This window comes from Cinclus cinclus, chromosome 10, assembly GCF_963662255.1.
Source record: "Cinclus cinclus chromosome 10, bCinCin1.1, whole genome shotgun sequence".
Classification (NCBI taxonomy): domain Eukaryota; kingdom Metazoa; phylum Chordata; class Aves; order Passeriformes; family Cinclidae; genus Cinclus; species Cinclus cinclus.
Window position 1 is genome coordinate 3,671,593 of NC_085055.1, and position 27,344 is coordinate 3,698,936.

Sequence of the window (27,344 nt, forward strand, 5' to 3'; positions counted from 1 at the left end):
CTGAGAAGAAATTCTTCCCTGTGAGGATTGTGAGGCACTGGCACAGGTTTACCAGAGAATTCGTCGCCTGTACCTGGGAGAGTTCAAGAGTCAGGTTGGGCAGGGCTTGTAGCAGCCTGGGCTAGTGAAAGGTGTCCCTGCCCATGGCAGGGGAATTAGAACTGGTTGATCTTCAAGGTCCCTTCCCACCCAAACCATTCTGTGGTTCATGATGCTCTGGAAGTTGGCATGGATAGGTTTTGGATATGTTAAAAATCACTTCTCTCTTCCCCTGGTAGAATCTGCAGAGTGATTTATGTCATAAAGAAAGCAGAGCAAGACAATCTGTGTAAAATGCTGTCCTTTGCTGGCTGGCAGTTTATTGTCTTAGACTGTCCTGGAGCTGGGATGGCTCCAGTGGGGGATCCATGCTTGTGGTGGCACCTGGAGAGGCACCCCATGGACTGATGGCTGTAGAGCAGTGCCAGGAGCCAGCTGTGACAGAGGGAGAGGAGGTTGAGCTGTGATGTCAGTTTTGGACTGGCAGAGGTGGAGCGTGGTGGCTGAATGGTTCCTGTGCCCTCCCTGTTCTGGTCCTTGTCACAAATCACATCTGCATTTCCAGCCAGCACAGCTCATGTACTGTAAGCTGGAAACATCCGATTACGAAGGTGTTTGCATCATTATAATTCTCTTGTGCGTGTTTTACCTGCTGTGTGTGGAAAACACATTTCTCTACATTCTGCTCTAGTAGAGACACAGAGCTCAGCAAGTGTGCATTAATATTGCTGCTAGCAAAATCCAGGTGCTCTCATCACATCAGGCATTTCTCTTTTTATTCCATAACTACTCTTGGAAACTGCCATATCCTGCCGAGAGAAGATGCTGATGGCCCAACACATAAACCTCCTTAATACAGCTCAGAACTGAGTCCACACAAGGAGTTTGGGCAGTATCATGCTGTCACTTATTAAGTGCAGCTCCTTGTAGAGATCCTCTCCTCCTTTGCCACCCTCCCACCTCACAGCAGGACCCAACTGGGTTGTGCTGAGGAGCTGTATTTAAAAATTGATAGACCCATAACAAATATTCTGTCTGCTGTTCCACCCCACATCAGAAAATCTTGCAGGAGCATTGCAGTAGCTGCTAATCCTGGTGATCTCAAAGTCTTTCTCCTAAGCAGAAATCACCTAAAATTTTGATTGTTGCCTTTAAAACACTCCCTTCCAACTTCCCTGTTTGCAACCAGTACTTTTACCTCTTTCCTACTGGAAACAGTGACGTTAATGAAGCTGGGTTTTTTCGGTGTGTAAACATTTTTTTAGGAGCCTAAGTTACCCTTTTATCTGGTTTGTCGTTCATCAGCTTGTACTCCCTTGCTATTTCGTGTGGTCATTCACTTATCCTGCTGGCACAGTTCTGTGCTGAGAGTTCGTGTCCACATGTGTGGGTTTCATGTTGATGGGAGTTGGAGTCGTCAAGGGGGTGCAGTTGCCAAAATATCTATTAGTCTAACCCCACTGTGGAGGCTGGTAACCCTATCACTCTTCCTTTTTGGCTTTTCTTTGCTGAGATGCTGTGTACTACACTGGAATCCCCCCCCAAAAAATCATTATCTTTTGTTTTAAATATTTAGAGTGGAGAAAAACATGTAGAACTGCTTTGTGAAAAGATGAAAAATGTATTTGTGGAAACATCACAGTGTTGTCTGAGGACTGCCCATGAAATTGTGACGTTCCTTGCTTTAATCCTATAGCCTGGTTTTCTTGTTGTCTGGTTTCAATAATTGCTTAAAATGTATATATATGTGTGTATATATATATATGTGTGTGTGTGTGTCTCTGTGTGTGTATATTTAATGAAGAATTCCTTGAAACTCTAATTAGGGCTGCTTGACTCCAAAGCAGTTTACATATCACAGGCTTACACAGCTATCAAACAGATGCTTCTTCTTTTTTTTTTTTTCATTCAGCTGACATTTTCATTTTCTCTGCATATTTTGAGCTCTGAGCAGTGATGTGTTTTGACTCCTGAGGGTAGAGATGATATCAAAATGAGGATTAGAAATGAAGCTTTACCTGTCAATTAAGTTGTTAAGCTTGTCCTCCACAGTGTCTACACTTTGATATGGCCTGTTTATTGGATTTGAAATAGTTTTCATTCTTGACTTCGTTTAAATTGAATGGACAGTTCTAATTATAATCTTCAGGGTTTTCATCTGCAACATATGGTTTGCATTTAGAGCTGTGGATGAGGGGCTCTTGGATGTTTATTGAGCTAAACCACTGTTAAACATCTCGTGAGAGAGTGGCATGTCAGGCATTGAGAGTAAGCAGAAATAGGCAGTACAAATATTGGCCAGTTTTCTCTTTTCACATCACTCTGTCCAGGAGATCTCATGGGAGACAGCTGAGAAATGAACCATGGTGGCAGGGTCCAGGCACTGGTGAGGAACCAGTCACCACTTCAGGTGGCTGCCGTGTGTGTCTTACCTTGAAAGCAATATTAAAAGCAAGCAAGCAAGAAGGAAGTCCTAGAACATCTTTGATATATTCCTCCCCCATCCTGAGTTCAAATTCAATGAATTCAAATTACCAGGATGGTTATTAGGTCAATGCTGTTCTTTCCAACCACCTGTGGCTCCCACTAACAGGGTCTAACAGGGTTCCATGATATCTCATGGCAGTTTCTTCATCTAATTATTTTCCACCAAGGCCAGTGACAGACCAGGAAATGAAATCCAGGTCTCTTAGACTTGATGGGGTAGGTTGTCCCTCGTAGTGCTCACAGAAGTCTTTTCCCCAAAAGCAGGTTGTGGGGCAGCTCCTGCCATTCCTGCTCCATGATCTGTCAAAAATGCCATACCTTGGACATGCCTCTGTCCTTTTCCCTTGAAAATAGGCATCAGGAGAGGCATCTCATTTCATATCTGGAGATAAATATTTGTTACCTAACACAAGGTCCCATTGATGACTCTGCTGTTCAACGTTTCACTGAGCTGTGATTTCCATCCTCTGGTGTTTTCTGTGTAGAGAGAGAGAAACCTGAGGGAGAGAAGTGAAACACAGCTGGAAGTTCTTAAAACTACCTGGGAAAACATCTGAGGTGTAGGCCAAGGCACCAGCTACAGGGTAGAAGATGCCTCTCCTTGATGGACCAAATCTCCAGGGAGGTCTGGAGGAAGGACTGACAGACAATGAACCTGGTACAAAAAGCTGTGGTGGTTTAACGCCATTATTTACCTTCCCCGTTTTCAGGGGCAGGTAAATAACCAGGTTATTTGTGGAGCCTCTTTCCATGCCTTCAAAATGGGTGCTGGTAAAAGTTGCTTTGTCCTTAATGCCAGGTGAAGAAATGTAGTAGAAAACTGACTGCTCCAACAGGGGTCCTTCTGGTCCTCCTTTGTTGTGAAATCGATTTGCAGGGGCTAAATTGGGTGAGGAATCATTAACCTTGCCTTTTAACCAGTCTCTTACCAGCCATGATGTGCTCCTTTTGGTTTGCCGAAGCCATTCCTGAATGAATCCTGTTGGAGCAGCTTTGCCTGGGACACCTGGGAGTGAGGAACGTGAGGAAGCTGCAGCTGCAGTCCAGGGGCTGACCTGGCTGGCTCGGAGCTGGAGCTGACAATGGATGCTCATCTAATCCATGGCAGGGGCCAGCCAAGGGCAGAGCAAATAGCTGAGGAGCAAAAATAAAAGCCTGGGAGCACTAACAGTTCAAAATGACCCAGCTGGCTCTGCAGGAGCACATTTATCTGTGCTGAAAGCTGTTACGTGGAGGTGGTTTAACACCAGGTTCTGGGAAACCGCTCGAAGGAACTTGTAGCATATTTGTGGTGTTTTGTGAGGCATTAAAAAAAAAAAAAAAAGGCCTAGACCAGGAGTTCTGCAGTTTAAAACCTCCCAGCCACCCGAAATTCCTCTTCTCAATCTTTGCTGCTCACTTTGGTTCAATGAAAAAGAAATAAGTTTTTTATTAATATGAACTGATTTTTTTTAATGTTATGCTTTGTTTTGGACCAAGCTTTAAACTTGTATTTTCCTTTCCTAGAGTCAATACCAATGTAAAACTTCTTTCATTGTGAAAAAGATAGCCAAATATTTTTCTAGCATCAGGAGTTTCAAACGTCCTCCAATCAAAGTTTCAAACTCTGAAAATCATTTTGGTGTTAATAAAAGAGGAGAGATTCTTTTCAAAACTTCTGCTGCAAGAGCAAATTATGTCATGCTTAGTAGCAAGTGCATTTTTGAGGGGATTCACACAGGTTGTCAAATTTTGGACATTTCCAAGCTTGAGACTTGAGCAGTTCTGTGATTAAAAGGAAACTGTGAGATGATTCTCTTACAAATTTACCTACTTACAGTAATAACAGGGACTTATTTTAAGTTCTACTTTATGGAATAATTTCTGACTTTTGGGATCAGTTTAAGAATGTCTGGGAACCAAGCCTGTTTCCCTTCCTTCCCATGAGTACATAAATTATTTAATTGAGAAACACACTAAATAATGTGCAAAATCCACCATGTAATTAGTGGGGAAAGACCATATGATATTTTCACTTTGTAACTTTTGTGAGGTTTAAACACCCTTTGGAATATAGAAAAGGGAGTAGTAACAGTGTAGTTACAAATAACAGAAGGCAAAGCACTGTCATGCATCTTTGTTGATTTAAAATACCACATTAAATAGCAAACAATCAGAGTTTTCTTATCAGATGTATGAAATGATCTGTTGCTGAAGAGACTGGGGGAGCTGGTTGGGGCAAGGGAGGGAAGAGCCAGATTGTTGGAATTTATTTCAAAATCTGTGTTGGAGTTGAACAGTTTATCCACTTGTGATAATTTTAAATAGAGCCAATTAAGGTTTCTTGCTATGGTACTTTCCTTAAGATCCAGTCTTACCTCTTTCTCTATCACCATCATTCCTGACTGATCCTTGCAATATTTTGTGGGGTCCAGTGACCTCCCTGGGTAAAGAGGCGTCAAACCCTGATTTTACTGAATTTTAAAATAATGCTGCAAAGACTAGACCGTGCTTCTTCTTTCTGTTCAGGATTTTAAAAATAGTTAGTCACTGTAATTACTTTTAAGTATAATCTGACTTTAAAACTGTCAGCATAAACCATTCTCTTAAGTAAATACAAGTAGGGGTTTGTGTTTCCCTGCTTCTGCTGGTCTCATCCTTTCCTGCAGCATGCTGGGGGATTGTGGTGCCTGGAAAGAGGAAACGTTTGTGTGTCATTCATTCCTGTTTTATGTAGTATTTCTTAGGCATTTAGTAAAAAGGGTGTAGTTATGCTTCTGTGCAAGTCACTTGGGTCAGATCTACAGAGGGTGTGGGGGGGGTTTGGGTCCCTGTGTGCCGGTGCCAGCAAGGACCCAGAAAGGGTTCTCACATCAGCTCCCATCTGCACAGAAATCTTTCCATCCATATGAGGTCTCTGGTGTTTGTGGGGTGGATGATGCTCACAACCACTTGGTCTCTGCCTCTCTGTGTTGTTCTCTGCTTGACAAAGTGAAGAGATTTTGCCCAAAAACTAATTAATAAATAAATAATCCCAAAATCATACGATCATTAAACCATGTCCTCAAGTGCCACATCCACACTTCCAGAGATGGTGACATTTCCATCACTGCCCCAGCTTTTAAACTGTTCCAATGCTTTACAGCCCCTTCCAGGACAACATTTTTCTTAATATCTGTTCTAAGGGGTGAGGTTGGTACTGTCCAGTTCTGGGTTTTTTTCACTAAGAAGTTTTTTGTCTGCTTATCTCTCAGAAAATGCTGACTCTGAACAGTTCTCAATCTGCAAATTTTAATAGTCAAGGGAGGGAAAGCCTGCTCATTTGTCACCTTTAAGAAATGCCACTGGCTGGGGGAAGCTCCTTTAGAGACAAACTTTGCTGTCACCCTGTGTCACGTGGAGCTCTTGGCAGTGTCTTCCTCAGTGAGAATTCCATCCTTGGGATACTTTTGGCACATCATCCCTCCTCCATTCAGGATTCTCAGAATGGAGGCTTGTTATCCTCCCTTTTTTTTTTGTTTTGTTTTGTTTTGTTTTGTTTTTGTTGTTGTTGCTGGGTGGTTTTTGTTTGTTTTTTTGGTTTGGTTTGGTTTTTTTGTTCAGGTCTGTACCTTGTTTGCATTTCTTAGTGGTCTAAGAAGCAAAGCTTTCTGTTAGTAGAAAATTGATCTGGCAGGATCTTGCTTTCTTCCTTTATAAAAACCATGATTGCAGGTTCACTAATTATACATGTTTATTACTGCTCTCTGTATTTTTGAGGAACTGATTGATCATAGCTGTTCCTGAGCATTTTGATAATGATATGAAAAAAGCTGCTGATGTGACAATCCTGAATTCCAAAGGAGCAGTCACAGAGCTCTGTACTGAAGTAGGTTTTGGTCAGGGCAAATGGGCTTTTGTCAGTGTGGTTCATCAGATCGATTAGGGACCAACCTCCCTGGTGATTTGCAGGGCCCTAGGTCAGGGGTGTGGAGGATTTCACAATCTGAAACTTCAGCTGTAGAATCTGCCCTTGGAAAGTGGGTTGAGCATTTGTATATCACATCATCTTTTATTGTGTTCAGAATTCGAGGTGTGGGTATGGAGGAAGGGTCAGTCCAAGTGCACAGCCCTAAGGAGCATGAAGAATTAAAAAAGATGTATAACATGGTGGCTAGATTATTTTACATATTGGAAACACACAGACTTTAGTTTGTGTGACTGAGTGTTAGGTAATTCCTGATGAAAGGTGAATAAACAAGGACACAGGAAGGTACCTTCAGTGGGGAATTCCCCTGAAAAGCATCTCTGAAATCTTCTGAAGGTGAGAAGGAGAATATCCACACTCCACCTCTGCTTTGTTCACCCTGCAGTGTAATCTCCTTGGCAAGACAGCCTGGGGACAGCACACAGCTCTCATTTTCCCTCTTGTCTCCATGGATTGCTCTCCCTCTGTCTTGTGGGGATGCAGTTGCTTTCATCACAGTCTGATTTGTGATAAGCAAGCCATAAGGGGCTTGAAATTCAGGTTATTCAGATAAGCATCCTAAGTTGTAACCATAGAAAGTTGAACAGGAGGTGTTTCAGTTTGATCTGTGCTGGAAACTAATCCAAATTTAATCACAGACAGATACAATCTTCCATAATCCTGTGATGTTCTAGAATTGCAGTGGAAGGTATTTATATTTCAAGAATACTTTTAAATATTTGTATACATCTGCTCTTCTAGAATCATTTCATCTTTCTATAGCTAATTCCAAGCAGAGGAAGAATAATGGCCACTTGTGTACCTACAACAGCAGATGTGTCCTTTACTAGTACAGCAATTTGAACACAAAAGTCCAAATAGTTTAGACTTCTAAAACTTTCAAATGCAGTTCAGGCCTTTAGATCAGTGTCTGCTTTGCAGACTGCTCCCCAGACAAAATAATTAGGGAATTTTTCTGCTGTAACTGGGGGCAAAGCTGTTTCCTGGCCTTGAGATGGAGGAGACATGGAAAGGCGACTGCGCCTTGCATTTCTCTTGATTTTATCTGTAGGACGTGAAGGAATCTTTCAGCATATAATCCTTAAAATATCGATCTTGAAGAGGAAGTCTGGGGCTGGAAGGGATCATCTGTCATCGGATTTGCTGTTGATGTGGCGTCGTGGGGCTGCCTTTTCAGCTCCTGGGTCTCGCCTCCACTTGCTGCAGGGAGACTCAGGCTAGGGCTGCGTCTAGCTCATGTACACAAGTGGTTCAGGATCTTTTATTTTGCATTGAACTGTGTTCCCTTTCAGCAATATCACTGCTTTATGGCCCTCTGGGATGTGCCAGCACGAGGGAAACGCCACTGAGGGTAGAGCTGCTGCTGGGTGCTAGAGCTCCCCCATAAACCAAGTCACTCCTTTGAATTTCCAAATGGAGACTAACAAATATCGCTAACTCCCAGCTTGCTTTTATTAGCTGGACTATTTTTTATCCTTTCTAAGTGCCAATATCCAAACTTAAACTGTGTTTGGTATATGAGAGAAATTCTCCAGCTGATCGTAGCCTATAAAATTAAAATATTGAAGCTCCCAGAGTTTGAGTTTATTGAGGTATAAATACTAGAACGTGGTGTACTATGTGGTTCAGCTGCTTCCTTGTTCTATTTTTGTCTTTTTGCTTATTTTATTTCTCTGACAATCCATACAAAGAGTTTCCTGGGTTTGATTTTGTCCTAGCATTTTTCAGCAGTCTGGTTCTTAGCAGTATGGAGTTCAACAAGGTGAATAACATTTTCTGTTTACTGTTTACATTTTAAAAAGCAAAATTTCTGTTTAAAAAAAAAAGTATATTCCAGATGTCCCCGGGCAGTAAGATATGTATGTAGTATACAGTCTAATAAAACAACAAATACGGCAGAAGGATCAAAAACTGGTGCATGTTAGCAAATGGTCTGAATTTAAACACTAGTCAACACCAGGACTTCATTTTAGCTGAGGGAAATTCACCTGTGAAGTATTAAAATTTAACTTTATAAATACATTTCCTCAGGAGCGGGATGTTGTGCATTTCCAAGTCCTCTTTAAAACTTCCTCTTTTCAGTTAATTTTCATTAGATTTTCTAAAACAGAATAAACATAAAAGCATTTAAAAAATATGTAAAGCATGAAAGTTAAATGCAAAACAGAGCCACAGCAAAGATATGAAAGCCAGACCCCTTGTTGCTCAAGTGCAGTATAGGGGGGAAATTCCTTCACTGGGGGCTCGCTTCCCCACAGGAGCAGTTGTGATTTACGTCCCATTAGATGATTTCAGAACATGATCTAAAGAGCAATTAAATCAGGAGGAGGCTTCACTGTTGAAAGGGGGGTTCTTTAGAGATGTCTGGTGCAGGAGGGAGGCTTGACTTGGGGAAGAAAATATCTTTGGTATTTGGGATAATCTGGGACCAGCATCGCCGCTGGGGAAGATGGTGGGAGGAGGAGTTGTTATCCCCGGGGACTGCTAAGGAAAGGACAGACAAAATCTAGGCAAACATCTGCCAGGTGAATTTTTTTTCAGGGAATGGCCTAATTGACCCTTATTTCCAGTGACCCCTGTGCTGATTTTTAAGGTAATGGTGTCAACATGTCAATCAAATGCTATTTATAGTAGCTCAGCGTTGCTGAAGAGGTGCAAAAACTGCTTATGTGGTACTTCTGGAAATTCAGTTTTATGATTCTGTCTTAGACCTTCACCTGTTTACTTAAACTCTTCTTGATCTTTGTCCATCATTGTCCATCATTTGCAGATGAAACTTAACAGCAGTGTTCTCAAGCTGGTTTAATGCTTGTTTCCCTCTTCATTTGTATGTAATCCTCTAAAATCCCCTGAAACATGGAATGCTACCTGCTTAGCTTTGGAAAACATATCAGCAGGAGCTCATATAATTTTTCTGGGAGGTCATCTGAGAAGATACAATGGAAAGTTTAGGTGTGCACAGGGGAAAAACAAGGGGCTTTCCTCCCTGGAAGTGTTCAAGGCCAGGCTAGATGGAGCTTGGAGCAACCTGGGATGGTGGAAGGTGCCCCTGCACGTGGCCAGGGGGGTGGAATGAGTTGAGCTTTAGGGTCATGTCCAACCCAAACCATTCTCTGACTCTACGGCAAGAGACACAGAATTGTGGCACAAATTCCTCACTCTTCTAGAATTTTCTCTTTAGACTCTCCGTGCTTTGCACAGTTGAAAATGTAATGGTGATGGAGAATGTATCTGTTTTCCATTCATATCAGTGGTACCTGCTTGTACCCCCAAGAACAAATAGGATTAAAGGCCTGATGCAAAAGGAAGTCTTCATACAGCAAGTTTTTATAAAAGCCAAAGGCTTGACCAGCAGTTCCTACAGACTCAGTTGTGTTATCTAACCCTAATTCTTCCCCTGTATTTTTCTCTTGGCTTCAATGAAGGAGCCGTGTCACAAATCACTCTAATTAACAAGGACTTCAGAAGCAGAGACTACAGAGGCAGTGCCTGCAGGAACTTGGAAAAATACCATAAAATTCCACTTTTCTTTGCTGCCAAAATGAAGTAAACAACCCCCCAGCCCGAGCGCCCTGGCTGCATTATGGATGAGCCGTGCAGTAGAGCCAGGGTCTGCCTGTGCTGGGCTCTCCTGTAACCCTTCCTCACCGTCTCCCTTCCTCCTGCAGATGTGGATGAGTGTGAGGTGCTGAACGGGGGCTGCCAGCAGGGCTGTGTCAACACCCAAGGCTCCTTCCAGTGCCAGTGCCGGGCGGGATTTCGGCTCCACGCCGATGGGCGCACCTGCATCGGTAAGGAACCCTTCCCACCCTCCCAGCACTGGCTTTTCTCTCAGTGCAAACCTTTCTAGACTTCTCCAGTCTGAGTTTTGACTAAATGTCGTTACCCATTCTGGTTCAAGCAGCCTGTGAAGATTCAGGTGTTGCCAAACTTACTCTATTTTGCTTTGTTGTTTTTTGGGTTTTTTTTTAATGGTGTCTCATGTTGGTGGAAATTCTTTTGCAGCAGGCATTAAAAAGCCTAGGGGGTTTTCATATTAAATTACAACATTTTTTTGGATTCTGAGTGCTTTTTCTTTGTGGCACATCTCTCTGCATGTTCCAGCACTGCCCTGGGACTTGGTGATTTTAGAAGTTTTTTCCAGGCTAAATTATTTTGATTTACAGGATGGTGTTTCCCTGTGTATGCTCATGTCAATGAGAGCACCATGGAGCTCAGCCATGACACAAGGCCTGTTTATGTGGCGAGAATTAGCAGCTCTGCCATTACAATAAACCCTGTGTTTCTTAGGTTGGACTCTAAAGCCTGAATGAGGAATACCAGAGTTAATTCTGCGTGTTGTTAAAAGCAATAATATAAAATACACAGTTCTTTTATTGTATTTAAAACAGTACAAAAGTCAAAATTTTGAATTCTGCAGTTAGGATTAAAATGTTCTCTCATCTGGGAAGAAGAAAAGGGCACCTTTTGTTTAAATTTTTAAACCTGATTTCAGCTAATATGGGAAGAACAGTCAAGTGCAGTCCGACCACGTCTGCAGAATAAGTTCACTCACAGTTTGGGCATTGTCTCAGTTCCTGCACAAAGTCCCTTGGTTGTGCTTAACTTCAGCCAGAGTCATTCCTTCATCAGTCATTCCTGGAATTATCACAGCAATACATTCACTGATGCAACCAGGACTCAGGAGGTACCAGTGCTCAAGCTGTGGGAATAATGGATTTTTTTATTTTAAAACTTACCCATCTAGCTTGCTTTCTTTTTTTTTATTTTTTTATTTTTTATCTCATACAGAGACTTTCAGTGTTTTGGTAATTAACTGCAATTAAAAATATGATGAAGTCTCAGTCTTGATTATCTTAGTTGGTGAAGGACTGGACAAGGAAACACTATAGTTAGAGGGAAAAAATAATATAAGAGCAGAGTGGTTCATAATTAACTAGAAGCAATTGTGGTGTTCTGTGAATTAAAAGAGAAATTAATCTCGCTCAGATCAGATCTGACCAGGGAAGACCCAGAAGTGAAAGATGTGTTGTTTGAGCTGCATTACTCCCTCTGAATAGTCTAATTTGTAGTGGAGAGGGAGTTTTATCTGAAAAGGGACTAAGGTAACTTTGGGGGGAAGAGAAAGAGATCTTTGTGATATAGGCAAAAAGTAAGTGCTAATTGCAATTAAATGAATTTACTTGTGTAATGTGCAAAAGTTTCTGTGGACATAAAATATTTAGGTTTCCTCTTGCCTCAAATAATCAGAAAGATCAGTTTAGCTGTGAACAATACCAGATAACAAGTTTTAATTTCATAAATGTAAATATTCTCAAGAAGTTATTCAAAATACTTCATACTGTGATCGGCTTTGTTTGCATTATCTCAGAAATTATCAAGGAGAAACAAAAATAAATCCTAAGATGAGAGACAGGAGTTTCAGAGAGCTCTGCTATCCTGATAATGGATGTACATGATACTGAGGGAGGATATTGAGTCCTGTTCCAGCTGTTTAGACAAGACACCAAAATAAATGGATATAATAAGCTCTCATGCAATTGAGAACGAGACAGTTACTAATTGATGAGGACAGGGAGAAGCATTTCATATAAATCAGGAGTGCCCAGGATCAGGATTTAGGCAGTAGCCGCTTGTTGGGCATGGAGAGTTTGCCCCTTGTGTAGCACCAGGTTGTACATCCAGCTTTCATTGCTCATCTGATGAGAGGCAAACCACTAATGCACCTCTCCTTTGACCTGGTGCAGCTAAGCAGGACATCCAGCATTTCAAACAGCCTTGGATTAGCAATGGTATTTCTTCCATGAATACTTCGGAGGATGTAAAGATCTCTCCTGCATGCTGAGAATGAAAAGGGACCACATTCTGGCACTGAGCTGTTTATGGAAGGTGATTATCTCGGCTGCAGAAATAAGAAACAAGAGTCCCTTTAGACAGGCTTTTCAGAGGAGCCCAGCCCAGATTGCTGCTACGTTCATTCTTTCCACGTCTCCCTTTTCTTTTTTGGCAGCCCTGGGTTTGTGGGAACAAAAGTGCCAAAAATCATTTGAGGGGAAGCAGATTTTACAGCCTGGATGGCTTGGAAATCTCCCATACATAAGGAAGTGGATCTATCATCTTAAAAGATATTCAGCCTATATCTGAGGACTCAAAAACCTGGGATAAGATACTTTCTCATGTGATTCATGGAATATTACTGAACTTCTGCCACAAGTTTCCCAGTAAATCTGGTCTTCCTGCCACCTCATCTCAAGGTGTTTGGGATCCTGACTAGTTGCTGGTGGTCCATGCCTTCCACTGCCAGTATGAGCCTTAAAATCCATGGAGAGAGGAAATCTGCTTTTGTCATCCTTCCTGCTCTTGCTGGAGACTTCTGCTTATACTCTAAGGCAGAGTGACCTACTCATACTCTGCTCAGACCCAAAGAATCTCCAGAGTGAGTTGCCTTGTTCAGTGATGACCATTGTGTGAAAGTAAGCTACTGAATTCCTGAATCCTTTGATGTTATCCAATAATTCGTGCCGTGATAAAATCCCATCACTTTTAATGCTTCTTTTCTTCCTTCAGCTTTTTGGTCCCACAAATCTTGCTCAGCATTGAATTAATTTTTAAATACATGTGCCAGACCAAATATTCACTGCAACCCTGTCCAATTTTGTTTTGTTTTGTTTGTAATGCCTTGATTATGTTATTGCAATAAATTTGATTTCACTGGAGTTTAACCAGCTGGTGTCTGAAAAGCTGAAACCTAGAAAGAACGTGTTTATTGTAGTATGGGGCTGTGGGTTTGGATTGTTGTAGATTCATTGTCTGCAGTGGAATTTATTCCTGTTTGAACTCCTAGAAGTGAAAACAGGGCACAGCCGTTAGACCCTGATTCATCTCTGGTGCCAGCTGTTACCTTTGAAGTCTGTGTTATGTGGAGAAGCTGTTGAGATGCAGGTTTTTTTATGGACATTTTAGCACACTAAGGCTCTTAATAGAGAAAGTAACAAAGAAAATATCTCTACAACTCTATAATCGATGTTTTCTGACATAAATATAAGCCCTGTACATCTGAAGTTACATTTCTCATCATTGCCAAGGTTGGATTTAAGGTGTTGGAAAACAGGGTGGAAGAGATTGCATGTTCTAACCCCATGGTTGCTATGTATGTATCCAACTATGGCTTCAGACCCAGCTCTTTTTAAAAATATCACCTTTATTATAAAAAATTAATGAGAAATGTGTATTTCTTAACTATTGTCAGATTGGGGGCCTACAAGAGAGCTTTTGGGACCTTTCAAAGGTCATGTTGTGAAAGAACAAAGGAGAATGGCTTTGAATTGGTGGAAAGCAGGATTAGATGGGATACTGGGAAGGAATTGTTCCCTGGGAGGGGGGGCAGGCCCTGGCACAGGGTGCCCAGAGAAGCTGTGGCTGCCCCTGAATCCCTGGCAGTGCCCAAGGCTTGATGGGCTTGGAAGTGGAAGGTGACCCTGCCTATGGCAGGGGGTGGAATTGAGATGGTTTTTAAGATGAACCCAAACCATTCTGTGATTGTGTGATCCTTGTGTTTTTCACCTGGTGTTTCCCTCCACTGCTGCTCTTCCCAAATGCCCCTTCCCTCTCTTGGCATCACCTGGTGTCATCATCAGCTTGTCTGGAATCCACATCAGGGCTGGGTTTCTGCCAAATTTCAGGAGCAAATCTTTGAAAGCAAATGTCAGGCCATATTTCTGCCTGTGGAGGTGCTCAGACCTCCAGCCACACGCCCCTTGGTGACAGATGGAGTCAGACCCATGAGGTACCAAGGCTCTCCCTTTCCCTGATCAGAGACATGTTGCTGGCCTGGCAATGACAAGATCATCCATCCTGTCCTGTCCCTGGAGGCTCTTCTCCTTCAGTCTGGCACCTCCTCTCACAAATCCACTTTGGTGCCTCAGCAGCAGCCGTGACAAACCTGCCCTGGCTGCTCCAGAGCCACCCGTGGCTGCTGGCAGAGCCCCACACCAAATTGGGATGCACGGTCCCTCCAGCACAGCATTTCACACCTGTCCCCTCCCACCTTCAAATCCTCCAAAATTTCTGCCACAACAGCCTGCTGCTTATCTCCCCTTGCATCCAAATTGGCTCATGCCCAGGAACTGAGGGAGAAAATGGCACTTTTAAAAGCAGACATGTATATTCTGTCACTTGGATTTAAGATGTTTTTCATCTTCTGAAATATTTTCATCTTATTTGAATATTCTTGCTGAAAAACAGGTCTTTGGATACAAATGTGCAGGGAGCTGGAAGCTCAGAGTGTATGGGGTCTGCTGTCTCCTGTGTAGACATGAGGCTGCTTTCAGGTTCTGTCTCTGACAGGGCAGGAGGTTCGTGGGCACAGGTGGAGATCAGGGTCAGGTGTCTGTGCAGTGAGGTGCCTCCTGCCTCCTGCTGTGTGTGCAGCCAGGAGAATGTAAGAATTTGCTTTTCTTTTCACCTTTTTAACACATACTTGACTGCACAAACTCAGTGTTTGCTAATTGGTGGCATAGGGTGAAACGAATCCTGTAGCAGGTTTTTCAGCTAACATTTACTCATGTCTATTACAGATAAATGAAGACGTATGAATATTGCTAAAATAAATGTGAAAAAAATAAATATCAAAGCACTTTGCTGATTTAATTTGGTTCAGAGTTTGGTGCATTATGTGAAGGACCAAATAGTTTTTCCAGTTACTCACAGAGAACACAGAATCCCAGAATATTTGGGTTGGAAGGGATCTTAAAGCTCATCCAGTCCCACCCTCTTCCACTATCCCAGGTTGCTCCAAGTCCTATCCAGTCTGGCCTAGGACACTTACAGGGATCCAGGGTCAGCCACAGCTTCTCTGGGCACCCTGTGCCAGGGCCTGCCCACCCTCAGAGTCAAGAATTTCTTCCTAATATCTGATTTAAATCTCTCCATACTACATCCCTGCTGTGGAAATACATTGTGATGCAGCCATGTACACACACTTCCATCAGCACAGCACAGTAGCAGCATCAAACCATCACCCTTATTTTTACATGCAGCATGTGAATAGGTGTGAGTGTGTGTTAACATGTTTTGTCAGGAGGAGAAATGCTTCTCCAGAGGCCAGGGATATGCGTTGAACAAAAAAGAATATTAATTTGCTTGGGTGAAAGAAGCAGTATCGTTAAAGATGTACAGAGTTGTAAAGATGTGAAGATGCCCTCTGTTCCTGTGGTTTACTGCGTAAGTCTGTTCTGCAAACTTGTGGCTTCTGCTTTTTGAATTTTTTTATTTATGAGACTGAGGAAATCAGCCTGAAAGACAATTACTAGTTTTAATCAATGAAAGCAAGGAAAGAAAAAGATAATCAATGGGCAAGTGCCAGCAGGGCTGCTCTTTTTTCCCCTTCCTTGCCTCGGTGGATTGGCAGTGCTTTGGTGCTGTCAGATCAAAGGGTGCTGTGCTTCAGTCAGCATTACAGCCCTTAGATCTCACCTGCTTCTCTCTGCAATCAGGATTTCACTGCTGTGGGACACTGTGCCAGCCAAGCTCCGTGAGCACAAGGGAGTTCAATCACTCAGGGGTGGGGACAGATGCTTTTCTAAAACCTGTGCAGCGAGGTTTGCCTGGTTTTGCTGTCATTTATGTATTTAAAATAGGAAATGGGTTCTCCCAGGTTGTTGACATGCATTCCTTCACTGCTTCCTTGGCACCAGCTGTCAATTCCTGCAGCATTAACAACGGGGGCTGTGAGCAGGACTGTGTTCAGCTCAGTGAGGACCACTACAGATGCCAGTGCCAGCCAGGCTACCAGCTGAAGACAGATGCCAAGTCCTGTGAAGGTGAGTACTGTGCTACCTGCCTGAAGACAGATAGTAAAGGCAATTCAAAGACCCCAGAATGGTGTTTTTGGTCGCTGTGTTCATTCCTATTTCCCCCTGTGTGCCAAAAGCAGCTTTAGGAATTGCTTATTAACAGGATTTTTAAATGGCACGTGTTTGAGGTGTGAAGTTCACTTTGAATCACAACTTTGAACAAGATTTTGGCCTCGTAGATCCCTGGCTGTTCCTTGCACAGTGATGGTGATGACATAGGTTAGGAACTTAATCATGATTTAATTCTAGCATTTTATTGCTCATCAAGTTGTATACAGAGTTGGCCTGCATTGCATGTTTTATTCTACAAAAGGTCTTCTTTTTATCTCCTTTTGGCTTATCACAATCTGATTCATTCTTTCTCTCCTTCAGGTTTCTAAGCACTCTCTTCAGCAGAACAACAATGTTACCTTTGGGTTTGATTGTTGCTTTTCTTTTCTGGTATATCTTAAAATATTCAACAGTTTCGAAGGCAACCTCCCCCATTCCCCAGCACAAGCACACACACACACACACACACACCCCCTTGAACATGCCAGAGAAAGATGGGGCCAAATTTATGGATTTATTGAGCTGAAATTCCTGTCACAAAACCGTTTCCATATGGCTCCTCTTCTGCTCGGAGATTTTACACTCTGTGGATGAAGTGTAAGTAAACCCTGCTGTTCAGATGGCTCCCAGCTCCTGCTGGGTGCAGGGAACTCTTCCCCTTTGGGTTTGGGTCTCCCCAGATCCTGTCCTGAGCAGGGGCTGCACCTCAGGGAGCACCCACAGCCTGGTGGCCTCTCTGTCCCTCATGGGGTGGCCACGATTTGTCCCTCAGACTATCAGAAAGAGCCAGAAAAGGGAGTTTAAAGAGAAGGAGGTGTCAGACACTGTTCTCCATCCTGTTTCCAAGCATCTTGAGGTGTGTTTGGCCAGCTGGCCGTGCAGAGCCCGCACAGGAATTTTGGGTGTGTGTTATGGAGTGGTGGGACAGAGGTTGGGTCACAGGGGTCTGGGTGTGGCGATGCCAGGTGGGGTGGGAGGCGTCCTGGACTGGTCAGAGCACAGTTCAAGCTTCCATGGTCTGAAGTGCTTCAGAGCACTTCATGCTCTGTCTCAGCTGGGACCCCTACAGGGGGAGGTTTTGCCCCCATGGTTCACCCCCTCACATGGTGGGGCTGAAGAGAGTTAGCCACTCACAAAAGCAGTGGTTTGTCACCAGCCTGAAATTACTGAACACTGGAGAGGGGCAGGGTCAGCGCTGTCTGTGGGTGGGGCATTACCTGGGTGCCTGCTTATCCCTGGGTGCTCAGAGTGTTGGAATCAAAAGAAATATGTGCAGCCCTCCCCCAGAAGGGCAGTTGTGCTGGGGGGAAGGAGGATCTGTCTTGCAAGCAGAGGTCAGCTTCCAAAATGAACACTGCATAGGATGCTTTCCCCACAATAAATACCTTAGTGAATGAATGCCTGGGAGAGAAAAGTGCTAGGTAGGTCCATGGACAGCATTTTAGCAGGAGCAAATGAGAGCGAAGTGCTCATGAATGCATTTGGGTTGTCAGTTCAGAGATATTTTAAGTAGAAGAGGTGGGAGGAGGTGAGTCTGGCTGGTATTTTATTTTCCAGCCAAAGTTTGGCTGCTGGAGTCATGGTTTGGATGGAGAAAGCACAATGTCATAAGAGTGTTTGCCACAGCAGGTGCAGGTGTTGTGCAGGGTGGATTCATCCCTGTGGACTCCTTGGGCATTATTATTGCACCCACAGACCTGGAAATCTTAGAAAAACACTCAAGCCTGGCAATATTGCTCTTTACCCCTTTATATTTTCTCCAGTGGGAAGTCATGGTTGCTGTGAACAAGAAAATTCATTTGATAAGGCCCAAAACTCTATTGTTTAGCTGCTCTAGAGGTCGTGGTAGATAGGACTGGAGACCCTGTTGTTTCCAGCCTTAACAGTGAAGGATTGGAAGGTCTGCCCCATCCCTGGAAGTGTCCAAGTCCAGGCTGGATGGGGCTTGGAGCAAGCTGGGATAGTGAAAGGAGTCCCTGCCCATGGCAGAGAGTGGAGCTGGCTGAGCTTTAAGGTCCCTTCCAACCCAAACATTCTGGGATTCTGTGTCCTGAGGCACCTGGAAAATGAAACCATGCCAGTAAATTTTTCACCATAGTGGTTAACAGCTTGGAGTAAAGCTTTGTAGGATGGAGTCTGTTTTCTACTAAAGTTATTAAATGAACCAGTAAGAGGCAAATGTGTGAAAAGGAACACTAATGAGTTATTTTTGGCTTTTTCTGAAACCTGTTTCTAACAGGAACACACATATCACTGGAAAGGAAGTCAGTCACTGATTGTCTTATGTCCTGGAGATCTTTCCTTTGCAAACTTACCTCATCCAAGGATTTCCAAGGCTGCTACCTTTACCTGAATTACTATGTTTTACTAACATCTACCATGTAATTTGTTGTTTGCCTGTTGTCATGTCATAGAGCATTACAAGCTTTACTCCGTGCTGTAATCATTCTCAAATTAAAGCTTTAGCTGCTCTGAAAACCTTCATAATATGCAGGTTTAACAGATGCTGTTTGATAGTGATTTCATTTAATTTACCCAAATAGAAAAGGAATCGGCAAATAATTCAATATTTCATATCAGCAAGGAATGAGTTCTTGCTTGGAGCTAAATCCTTTGTAGACTGCAAATTGTTGAGCTGCAGAGCCAAGTTGTCAGCCTTGGAAGTGTCATGCACGATGAAGAGCTGCTGTTCCTTGGAAACCTATTTGCAACCTATCGTGTCAGAAGTCCAATTTCAGTTCTACATCCCTAACCATGCTTTTATTTTATTTCTTTTTTTTATTATTATTTTTTTAATACTGTCAAATCAAACTCAGCCTTGCAGACTGGAATGGTTTTGTGTGGTGTATGTTCCCGAGGTGGCGGGAGGTGACATGAGGGAGTTTGAGGGTGTTCTGTGGCAGCTTCCTCCTTTACCAAACAGTGGCACAAAATGCCACTTGGCTGCACAGAAAAGGGACAGAAAAAAGCCCTGCCCCATATTTAAATCCACATGAAGTAGAGGTTTTTCTCTCCTATTCCCTTCTTCTGTGTAGCCAGTGGAAGAGCAAAGAAGCCAAGGCCAGAGCAAAACTCCTTCAGCCCTTCCCCAGGGTTCTTCAAACCCTGACTCCAGTGTTGAACTGATGTGTGAAAAAGAGCATTAATGAGTGACTTTCCTCTGGGGCTCTGAGAAAATTTGCCTTTTACAGAGCAGGGGAAGAAAATGTTAGGCTGGAGGCAAGTGAGGAATATTGGTCATCTGTCTCAAATCAGTAATTAGTAAAAGGCTTAAACTGAATTAGAGATGTAAGGAAACAGGTAAAGCTTTTAAGGAATTTTACTCAAAGCTAAGCAGAGCTGTAGAGGACACATTTTCAAGGTGTCCTCCAAATTTACTTGTGGCACGTTATTCAACAGAATTGTGGTGTAATGAATGCTCCAAAGCAAAACCTCAAACTGGTGCAGAATGTCAGATCTTAACCCAAGTCAGACCTCTGTGAACAGTCGTGGTAGGTCTGTTTAGGGGTGTGCCAAGTCTCTATTTGGGCAGTATGCTTCCAGCAGGTACATGTTGCAGAAATAAACCCATAAAATACAGTGAAATCGTTGAGATGGAGGCTTCTGTAGGCACTTGATAAAAGTTTTTCTAAGTACTTGCCACTTAGAGCAGCTTATCCTTGAAAAGGTATGTTATTGTTCAAGAAGAGGAAAAAGCCTTGATGTACAACATAAATGGCATATGTTTATAGACTGAAAGATGTCTTTGGGGGCTCTTCAGTGTTTATTTCCTCTCGAGCCTTTTAAATATCCATTGTTTTGTGGTGAACTCCATCATTGTGTGTGTTTATAGATTCACACATACTAGAGTGCTAATTGCTGCTGTTTAGAGAACTCTTGAAATCTGTTCAGGTACAGCAAAATAACAGTAAAATATACTGTTTTGTCCTACTTCCAATGTAATACAAGCTTGGTTTCCTGCTGTTTAAAGCCTCGTTGCTGCTCTGTGAAAAATGTTGTCCAGCAACAAAGAGCATCCAGAAAAACATCAGCTTTACTCACCAGATGCTGTCACATTTTTTTCCCAGTCTAATCTCTTACAGCTATTTCGTCATTAGTTGTAACAATGGCAGGTAAGACCATTTTCAGGCAAAAAGTGACCTTTCAGTTGACAGTGTGCTCTAATTGGTTTCAGTGATAGACCCCTGCACAAGTGGGAATGGAGGATGCTCACAAATCTGTCAGAATGAGAGAGGAATTGCAAAATGCAAGTGTCATCCAGGGTATTCTCTTTCTGCAGACGAAAAGTCCTGTTTAGGTAAGAAACTCTGGGCTCTTTATTGTGAAGAAAGTTATTAATCAGTGCTCTGGCTTACTGAGCTGGGAGTGGGAAGGAATATGTTGTACAAATACATGTGTGCATTTTGGAAGAGCATTTCTTTCTGTGATATTCACATCATCCCATAGTCTTGAAGGACATTTTTAGTGAAGAAAATTCCTCTGTGATCTCCGAAGTCATGCTTTCTAGCAACTGGGTTTGTAATGCTGTAGTGTTATTCTTGTAGGGTCCCTTTAAAATAATGTCCCAGATACAGCTCCTGCAAAATTGGTTCAAGTAAAAGTCTGAACCAGGTCACTGAAAAATCTATTTAGAATTCAAAGGGCTTTTTAGCTGGAGAACTGTTTCCATATTAATGGAGAAATTACTGTGAAGGAAGAAGTCATGATGTGTAAGATTTCCAAAGAGAGGAGCTTAAAAAGTTGAATTCTAAAGTCCTGTGTTTAGTCTGGGGTTGTCAGAAGAATCTGTAGCATTTCTGACTCAAAATTTGGGAGAGTTAAAGACCAGAATACCTGCTTTTAGCTTTCAGTGAAACTCTTAGGATATAGCTTAGCAGTTTTATGAAATAAAAAAGCATTTGTGGACTTAATGGTGCAAAGATTTTTAACAGCCAAGTCAGGATCATCGTGTGTGTGTGTGTATATATACACACACACTAATTTTACAATCCTCCTTTGAAAACTTGTCTGAAATCTTGCCAATATTTAAATTATTTTCCATATAAAAGGTGCTGGGTGCCTTTCAAAATATTTACTTCCTACCCTGAGTATTTTACTCAGTTGCCTGTAAGCCCTTCTGTGAGTAGAATGGCAGATCTTAGTGATTCTCTCTTACTGCAATTACTGATGAGTAATTATTGAAAATAAGAACTATTTCCAAGTAGTGTAGGCACTTCACTGATGATGAGTGGATGGAAACAACAGTGGGTTTAGCAGTAGGGTCAGCCTGTTGTTCGTTTTATTTCAGATACACATTGACATTTCCCTTGATGTATGTATAAACTGAATCACTGAGTTAACTTGCAGTGTTATATATTGGAACAAATTTTCTTCCCAGCCTCATGGCAACAATCTTTTGAATCATTAAGCAATGTGTTTTACCAGGGATATACAATTATTGGGGTTTTTTTTTTCTCTTAGAAGTTACTCAATGCCTTTTGCAAAATTCAAGCTGTTTGGCTCTCTGGAAACTGAGCTGGAAGGAGACAGAGGGCAGCTGAGGTGTTGTACTTCAGCTATTAGCTGTATGACAGGAAGAAACCTGTGCAGGATGGTCACTGTGGTTCAACTATTTTTCTATTTAAAAAGAAGAACGGAAAAGAGCATTTACAGCGTTGGCCAGCACAGTGTACTCGCAAACTGACGATTAGAGAAAAAGGAGAAATAACCCATTTTATTCTAAGCAGCAGCTGCTCCCATGGCTGCTTCAGAGAAGCTGTCATTTGTTCTGAAATTTTCATGAGCCAGTGTGTGTGGTGTTTGCACTGCCTGGGGCCTCTCTTTGCAAGGAGCCTGATTGCATCCATCAAACTCCTTGTGCTCGAGTGCAGGGGCCACGAGCACAGCACTGGGTGCAGCACATGTGGAGGGACAAAACTGTCAGAAAGTGATTTTCTGGGGCAAAAAGTGAAGAGCTGCACATCGGATTGCTTCCTGCCATTTTTAAGTCATGGAGCCAGTGTTGGTGCAATAAATAATCTGTATTTTGTCAGAATGGGAAGGAACAGGAGATGGATCAGGGGTTTGCCGTGTGTGATACCAGTGTTTGCACAGAGGTCAGTGTTCTGTGCAGCTGTATTTAGTGTAAATTTTTATGGATTTTCTTTTGGTTTTTAACTAATTACTCCTTAAAAGTACTTTCATGTTCCAGTGAGATTTTAGGAAGATGGACACCTTTGGGGGCATTTAACTCCAAAGTAAATACAGACCAGCGAGCGTGAAGCTGAGGAGCAGCCTGCTTGACAGAGGACTGGGGGGAAGAGCAGCCTCTCCCCTTAAGGCTCTGCACCTTTTCCTTTCCTCACAGGGGTGCTGAAGCTGCTGTGGTTGCAGCAGGTGCCTCCCCACTGCACTGCTGCAGAAGCAGCTGCAGGATTCAGGGATGATCTGTCCCCACTGGCCCTGCTGAAACCCAATCACCACTTAATCCAGATAATTTGACATCCAAAAAATAATCAACTATTTCCTGTTCCATTAATTAAACTATAATGGCTTGGAGGGCATGAGTCCTCTAATTCCAAAATTTTGGAAGTTTCTTCTGAGTTCCTCACACGAGATCTTCTTTTGCCATTGCTCTTTGATCTTCTTTTGCCATTGCTCTTTTTACAGGAATAATAAATAAGCTGCTTTGACTGATACTGCAAATATAGTGTTTGATACTGTAAATGTTCACAATGAGAAGTTCAAGGTCAATGGTGCTCAGAAAAAAGATTGTTCTGGAGAATAATGTGAGTATAATGTTCCTGGGTTCATTGGGTGCTGTCCTTTGTAGACCGACACCAGGATAATCCTTGCAGCAGATATTTGGAAATGCAGCCATGCCTACGTAGAGCAGCATTATTTTTTCATTTCAATATCCATCTGAAAGAGTTTCTCTGTACTTACAGACGTTGATGAGTGTGCAGAGGGCAGAGCCAGGTGTGCCCATCGCTGTGTGAACACCCCGGGCTCCTTCAGCTGTGCCTGCAGCCCTGGCTTTGAGCTGGGGGCGGACGGGCGGCAGTGCTACCGTAAGTGACCCTGCTCAGCCCTGCTCTGAGCCTCTTCTCTCTGCTCCCTGCTAGGCCTCCCCGGGATTAGCATTCCCACCAGAAAAATTGTGTGCAAAAGCTCAAGCTTAATACTGTTTTCTTCCTCTGCTGCTGCTGCTGGGATTGCAGGGTGGCGCGTTCCTAAGCCTGTGTTCACAGACCTTAATTACTGCCTTTCAAAGAGCAAATAGCCCTGTTGGTTTGTCTTCAGAGTCTGGTGAATTCTGCTGCAGAGCTACCAGAATGCTGCTGTTCTGTGAAATGTATTCATTCCTGCCCTCCTCCTCCTCCTCCCAGCTTTCTTACAGAACTGCTGCAAGAGAAAACCAACATGATGTTCTGCTCTTGTCTTTACCTGTCTGGGTTTGCTTATGTTTCTCCTGAGATTATTGACACTGTTAAGAGGATGCTTTTTTTTTAAAAAGGCAGCAAAAAAGAAAGATTCAGGATGAAAATATAGTTGAACAACTCAAACTTCCCAAACTACAGCAAGCCTTGTTGTCTTTCCTCACATACTTACCTCTCTTGCCAGCGGGGTTTCTTAATCAACACAGCTTTTCTGGAGAGGGGGACTGACTCCCAGTGCTGTTAGCTGATAGGTGATCCTAGCCTGCCCTTGAGGGCAAATTTAGATTAATAAAGGAGGTGATGTGGAAGAGTTGGGGTTATTATGGACCTAACATAAGCTCCCTGGAATGCAGACAAAAGCATGACCTGTTTTAGCAAAGAGGTGGGCAAAGATCATTCAATCTAATAATACTGTGCAAGAGCTTTCAGCAGAGCTTCCTTAGGAAAATATGCTGCATGCCAGAGAATGAGTGCTTTATTTAAGAATGTGTGTGTAAGAAATAGTTATTAAGAATGAAATCCAGTTTCAAGGCATTAACATACATTAAAAACAAAACCCAATTATGTGGGAGACATCCTGGAGATTTATTTCATAGGTGATGGGGAACTATGAGTGGTGCAATGGCAGAGGAGATGTGATTAATATATAGATATGAAATCTTGTGTCACAGGCATAAAAAAGAGGTTTAAACCACTTAGATTTCATTGTGCTTTTCTGATAATATTTTTTCTGGATGTTCAGTAGATCTCAGGGGATGGTGATTCTCTGTGCCTCATGTACAATATTGCAGAGCAAACAATAAAAATAAAAACATTCTGCATATATTTATGATCAGGATTATCCCAGTGTTTGAGCAATTTACAATCTTTGTTTATTCTTTCATTTCCCTAGTGGCTGGGGAAGAGCTGGTATTTCAGTTTTACTGATGAAGAACTGAGACAAAGTAAATGATGAAGATAGTATATAAAGTCAGATTCTGCATTTAATCTCTGGGTTTGCTAAATCCCAGTTTAACATACTGGACAGGAGACATGATTTTTCTCCCTGGTGCAAATATCAGACTATGCATGAGATGTAGATATATTTATTCTCTTAATTTATACCCTCTTCCAGCTGGAATTACATTTCTTGGTGACAAGCAGGTTGCTCTCTGGGAGCACAAAAAGGGGTAGGACCAGAGCCCACCAACACAGATGTGTCTGGGGAGATTCTGTGCCAGGTCTGATGGCCACCACTCCAAGCTGGGGTGTTTCTGGAAGTACAGGGGCTCCTTTAGGAAGGGTGTTTCTCAGTTCCCCTACATAGTAGGAGAAATTATTTCCTCTCTAAATAGCTCTGTAACATGACAAGCTGGCTAATCCTCCATGAAAAACTTTATAACTGACTCTGTGGTTTCTTTTCATCCTGGAAAGCTCATCTGATGGAGTATTTGGGTGGGAATGAGGTGGCCAGGTATTCCCTTTTTTATTGAGGGCTCCCATTGGAAGTAGCCAGGATGTTCTGAGGACTGTCTAGTGCAGCCACACAAGGAGGACGTGGAAGTCTGTCAGGGCAAAGGGGAATGGCAGCCATACTGCACCACCCTGTCTTAGCTGTAAAAGTCTCAGCAGAGCTGCTGTGTGCCCCTGGAAGGGGCATCCAAGGACCAAAACCTGGAGATTGTTTTGCATTGTGGTTGTGTGTTCATTTCACCAGCTGAAGAAGTCTCAAAGCCTTTGTGTCTAGGAGATATTTCAGGATCCAGCTATTTGCCATTCCCGTGCAAAACTCAAAGCTGCTCTTTAGGAAGTGTGTCAGGCTGGGTTCAGGCACCAGCTGGGCTCCTCAGATGGTTCTGTCCCTTCTCTGGGGCAAGCACTGTGCCCAAAAAAAGCTTAAACCTGAGGGAAGGCTCCTGTAGCAGGTGGCTGCTGGAATACTGAAGTAACTTCACGTGGCTGAATTTGAGAGCATCCCTGGTTGTGACAGAGACCAACACCTGGAGCTCAGTGGCTCCGCAGCCTGCTCTTCCAGGCAGGAGGTGTGAGCTGATGATACTCACTGCTCCAGCACCCATGACTGCTGTTTTTACAGCGGGCTGATCCTCCAGCGACTTCCCCCCCCCCCTCCCCCCCCCCCACCCTGGGCTTGCTTTCTAACATCCTTTTGATTTCTTTTTCCGCAAGGCATCGAGATGGAAATCGTGGACAGCTGCCGGGATGGGAACGGCGGCTGCTCGCACCGCTGCGAGCACACGGCGGCGGGACCGCGCTGCTCCTGCGGCCGCGGCCAGCGCCTCGGCGGGGACGGCAAAACCTGCTCAGGTAACCGTGCCCGGAGCCGGCAGCGGGTGTGCAAGGGCCCGGGGAGCCTGCAGGAGAGCTGTCGCTCGGGGGAAGCATCCCCGCGCCTTCCCTCCCCTCCTGCAGGTGTTAATTAACAGCGCTGCTCCCGCTTGCCTGGCTGCGGGAGCTCGCCGGGCTGAGTCACCGACTCGGTGGAAGCGACACTGGCACCACGGCCGTGTCTCACCGTGGGCAGCACAAGCATCGCAGACCTGACCTTGTTCCCCTTCCCTTCTCGGCTGGTGGCTGTGGCTGGGAGCAGCAGCGCAACTGCTCCCGAGTGCTTCATGCACAAACTCCACCTTGTGATCCAGAAGGGTTTCCATTGGATTTCCTCAGCGATGAGGTTGCACTTCTGCCTGTGAGAAGTCTCACTTGGGAGGTGAAAGCAACAGAGTTGGATTTGGGTTTATTTTGAGACAAGAGCTTAAAAATTCATTCATGTTTTAAGCAATTCTACTATGAGATTTTTTTGTGTGTGAGCGTGTGTGTGTGTGCGCGTTCATTTTGTGTTTTGTTTATGGCTTTTGACATACAAACTGTATCTCATATCTCATTCTGCTTTGGGCTTGCTGTCACTATGCCATTACAATTTTTAAGAATAGCCAGGAGAAGGGAGGAGTGGAAAAAGGAGCAGGCACCACAAAGCAGTGTAGTGAGATATGAGATGGTGAGAAGAGGAGAGAGTGGGAGCATTGATGAGTGTGAGAGGCATTACAGACAAAAGGAGTCTTACAAGGAAAAAAAAGCCAAGTGCAGGAGAGAGGAGGAGCAGGGGAGGAGGGAAACTCTGAGGGCTGCAAGGACAGGTAGTGATGGAGCTTAAAAAGCAAGACAGAAAAAGTCTGGGAGGCAGATTTGGAGCCAGAGCCTCGCAGGGGTGGGTGGGTTACACAGGCTTGTTTGTACAGCTGACAGGAGGCAAGGCAGCCTCCTGCCCGCATCCCAGCTCAGTGACCTGCTGCTGGGGTTTTCGGAGGGAAGCAGATACTCCAGACACAGCAAGGGAAGGGGGAGAACACAGAGGAAGGCTGAGAACATGAAGAGTTGCTCTTAACAGCAAAAATCTCCTTTTTGTTGCATGCAGATTTTGCATTCCTACACAAACAGGGTGCTGTTGCTGGAACCCAGAGCAAGGCATCACCTGATGTAGTGCAGAGGAGTTCAGCTTGTGACATTTCTGGAAAACACTGCCTTCAAATAACCTGCATTAATCATTTTCAC

General features: G+C 43.5%; 1 protein-coding gene across 1 annotated transcript in view; it reads left to right on the forward strand.

Moving 5' to 3' along the window:
• LOC134047615 (multiple epidermal growth factor-like domains protein 6) overlaps positions 1–27,344 on the forward strand; it is a 186,591-nt gene that overhangs the window by 111,335 nt on the left and 47,912 nt on the right. Inside the window, exons 6-10 of the mRNA XM_062498891.1 lie at positions 10,141–10,263; positions 16,168–16,293; positions 20,552–20,674; positions 23,304–23,426; positions 25,962–26,099. Coding sequence (XP_062354875.1) covers positions 10,141–10,263; positions 16,168–16,293; positions 20,552–20,674; positions 23,304–23,426; positions 25,962–26,099 — 633 coding nt within the window. The remainder of the gene's footprint in view (positions 1–10,140; positions 10,264–16,167; positions 16,294–20,551; positions 20,675–23,303; positions 23,427–25,961; positions 26,100–27,344) is intronic.